The 2512-nt window shown below is 33.3% G+C and overlaps 1 protein-coding gene across 1 annotated transcript; it reads right to left on the bottom strand.

The window, feature by feature from the left end:
• Positions 1-851: 851 nt before the first annotated feature.
• LOC145038835 (acid phosphatase 1-like) lies at positions 852-1970 on the bottom strand. Its single transcript, XM_078987069.1, has 3 exons — positions 1532-1970; positions 1257-1466; positions 852-1156 (listed from the first exon to the last, which is right to left on the bottom strand). Exons 1-3 carry the CDS (start codon positions 1930-1932, stop codon positions 985-987), a joined length of 783 nt encoding a protein of 260 aa, XP_078843195.1. The 5' UTR covers positions 1933-1970; the 3' UTR covers positions 852-984.
• Between the last annotated feature and the right edge of the window lie 542 nt (positions 1971-2512).

Genomic DNA, 2512 nt, shown 5'->3' with positions numbered 1-2512 from the left:
CAAGCCATTCCATACGTGTAACTATCACCCGTACAATATATCAACATGTACGAAGCTATATGACACTAAACACATCGACACTAATGTCAGTATTTGAAATTGTGGACCTTGGTTGTGGTCTATAATTAAGAGCTTGGGGGCTTGCATGAAGAGGGTGTAAAATGATTAAAAAATACATGTTTATATATATTTAGATTGATTAGGATAGCTAGGAGGGTAATTTAATATTTTAAATGGTTGAAAAGTTGGAAAAATAAGGTTTACGTGACTTTTCAAAAAGAAAAGTTTTCTTCTATCGAAGAAGTTGATTACAATTTTTTTTTTTTTTCATTTTACTAAACATCTTTTTTATTTTAAGAAAAAAAGAAAATAAAAAGTCAATTTAAATGCTATGCTAAACACTCTCAAAGTATTTAGAAGACTAATCTTTTTGTTTTTACTCTCTATTTAATTTATACCAAAGAAGGAAATTTTGTTTCAATGTTTAATTTTTAGTTTAGAGAATCACTTTCAAATTTAAAAATTATTTTATATAGTGCTTAACAAAATTATATTAAACTTTTTAAATCAATATTTAGAATTACTCTATATATATATATATATATATATATATATATATATATATATATATATATATATATATATATATATATATATATATATATATATATATAAACAGTTATCATTTTATTAAATTTTACATATTTTAAAACCTTCAAACTATTTTATCAAACACTTATAATAAATAAAAATTACAGGTTTCATAGTTATCGTTAACCGCTATCGGCTACCACCTACGTTAATTATCCAAATTATCTATAGACTCTTGTATCATTTTTTCAACAAAAGGATTAAAAAGACACTTTTATTGATTAAACTAGTCAACATACATAACAAATAATTTATTAAGCCTTTATTAAATCAAATAGAGTTTGCTTGAACGAGTCTTGAAACCTCGGTTCTAATCTCAAGCAAAAAAGCCAGCTATCCGATGTAGTACATAGGATCGGGAACTTTAAACGTCCGATCACCGGCGTTGCTTCCAAGTAAATCACTCCATTGATCTCCCATATTCCCACGAATCCTATATCCACCCTCCTCCAACTCTTTCCTTTTCTTCGATTTGTACACAACTCCGCTTGCTTCCCCAGCCCCCCTGCAAACATTTTCCGACGATTATATACACATCTACTTCGAACGTAACAATTTATAACGAAACACAAATCGATTTATATAATATTCTTCAAACAACTCACTTCATGATTAGCTTTTCCCACGTAGTATAACCAACTGCCTTCAAATTTTTCACACGGGCTTCCATGTAAATGTCCTCGCTTCCTGTGAGAAACACGATCTTCAACCCTAATTTTAACAAGTTTTTGTACAGTTTAAGAGACCCAGGTATCGCCGGCGCGGTTGCTTCCACCACCCAAGCGTTGAATGCCGTCGAGTTAAACGGTATTGCCCTGAAAACGCATACAACAATCAGAAAAAACAGTAACGATAAAGAAAGAATGACTTTTGTGTTTACCCGAAGGCAACGGTGTCGCGAGCGTAATATGGGAGATTAGAGAGCGTAGTTTCATCAATGTCGAACACCCAAACGTCCTTTCCGTCTCCGGTGAGGTTGAGGGCTTTGGCATATTCATAGGCTTCGGCGGCGACAAGGTCACAATCCTGGCGGTATTGTTTTCCGAGCATGTAATGGCCGACATAGTCTTCGCATGCTTGGGGGACTTGGGTCCATTTCCGGAGGTTGTTTGTCTCGACGGCCAGCCGCCAGCTCAAGCAGTTGAGATTGGAATGCTTGTGGCCGGCGGAGCCGGAATGTGGCTTGAGCAAGTGGATGATGTTCGGAGATGCAACGGCTGTTGTGGCGGTTAGGAAAAGGAAGAGTAACGTGGAAGCCATGGTTTGTGTTGGGGTATGCATTAGGAAGTTGTATTTGTGTGGTGGGATTGAAGCATATGGCTTTGCTTTATATAAGATCGTTTTCGAACATTTCTAGCTTATGGATTTATCGTTAAATAAATACAATTACTTTCAACAGAAATTGATATGGATATCGAATCTCATAATTAATTGCAAATGTACAGTATGGACTTATAGATATCATTTGTATATTATATGTTGTACCGAAACCCTATATTAAAATACAAGTTATGATTCATGAATCGCGACCCTCAAGTACGCATAGTTTTGTCACGTGGGAACTAGTTTCTCCCCAAAAAAATACTAACTTGTTATTATTTTTTTAAATATATAATTTATAATCATATCATATTTATAATAAACTCTAGAGTAAAATTACATTTTTGGTCATTGTGGTTTGCAGTTTGCACCATTCGGAAGGTCTAAAGTCGGTCTTGAAGATATAAATATCATCAAATGTTCGTAGGACGAGTAAGAGAAAAAGAACCCCTATCATTATTATAAATTTTTTATTTTTAAATAAATGTGTATATAATATATAATAAAAATAATTAAACCCTTTACAACTTCCCATTTTGCC

Source organism: Lactuca saligna, chromosome 4, assembly GCF_052625555.1.
Source record: "Lactuca saligna cultivar CGN05327 chromosome 4, ASM5262555v1, whole genome shotgun sequence".
NCBI classification, from domain to species: domain Eukaryota; kingdom Viridiplantae; phylum Streptophyta; class Magnoliopsida; order Asterales; family Asteraceae; genus Lactuca; species Lactuca saligna.
Note: the sequence above shows the minus strand (reverse complement) of the source record. Positions and strands in the feature narration are given on the sequence as shown.

Bases quoted from the DNA above. Each gene is read 5' to 3' on its own strand.
- LOC145038835 (XM_078987069.1), bottom strand. From the start codon at position 1,932: ATGCATACCCCAACACAAACCATGGCTTCCACGTTACTCTTCCTTTTC. The intron at 1,467-1,531 runs GTAAACACAAAA...ATGCGTTTTCAG, and splicing joins CGCGACACCGTTGCCTTCGG to GGCAATACCGTTTAACTCGA. The intron at 1,157-1,256 runs GTGAGTTGTTTG...AAATGTTTGCAG, and splicing joins TGGGAAAAGCTAATCATGAA to GGGGGCTGGGGAAGCAAGCG.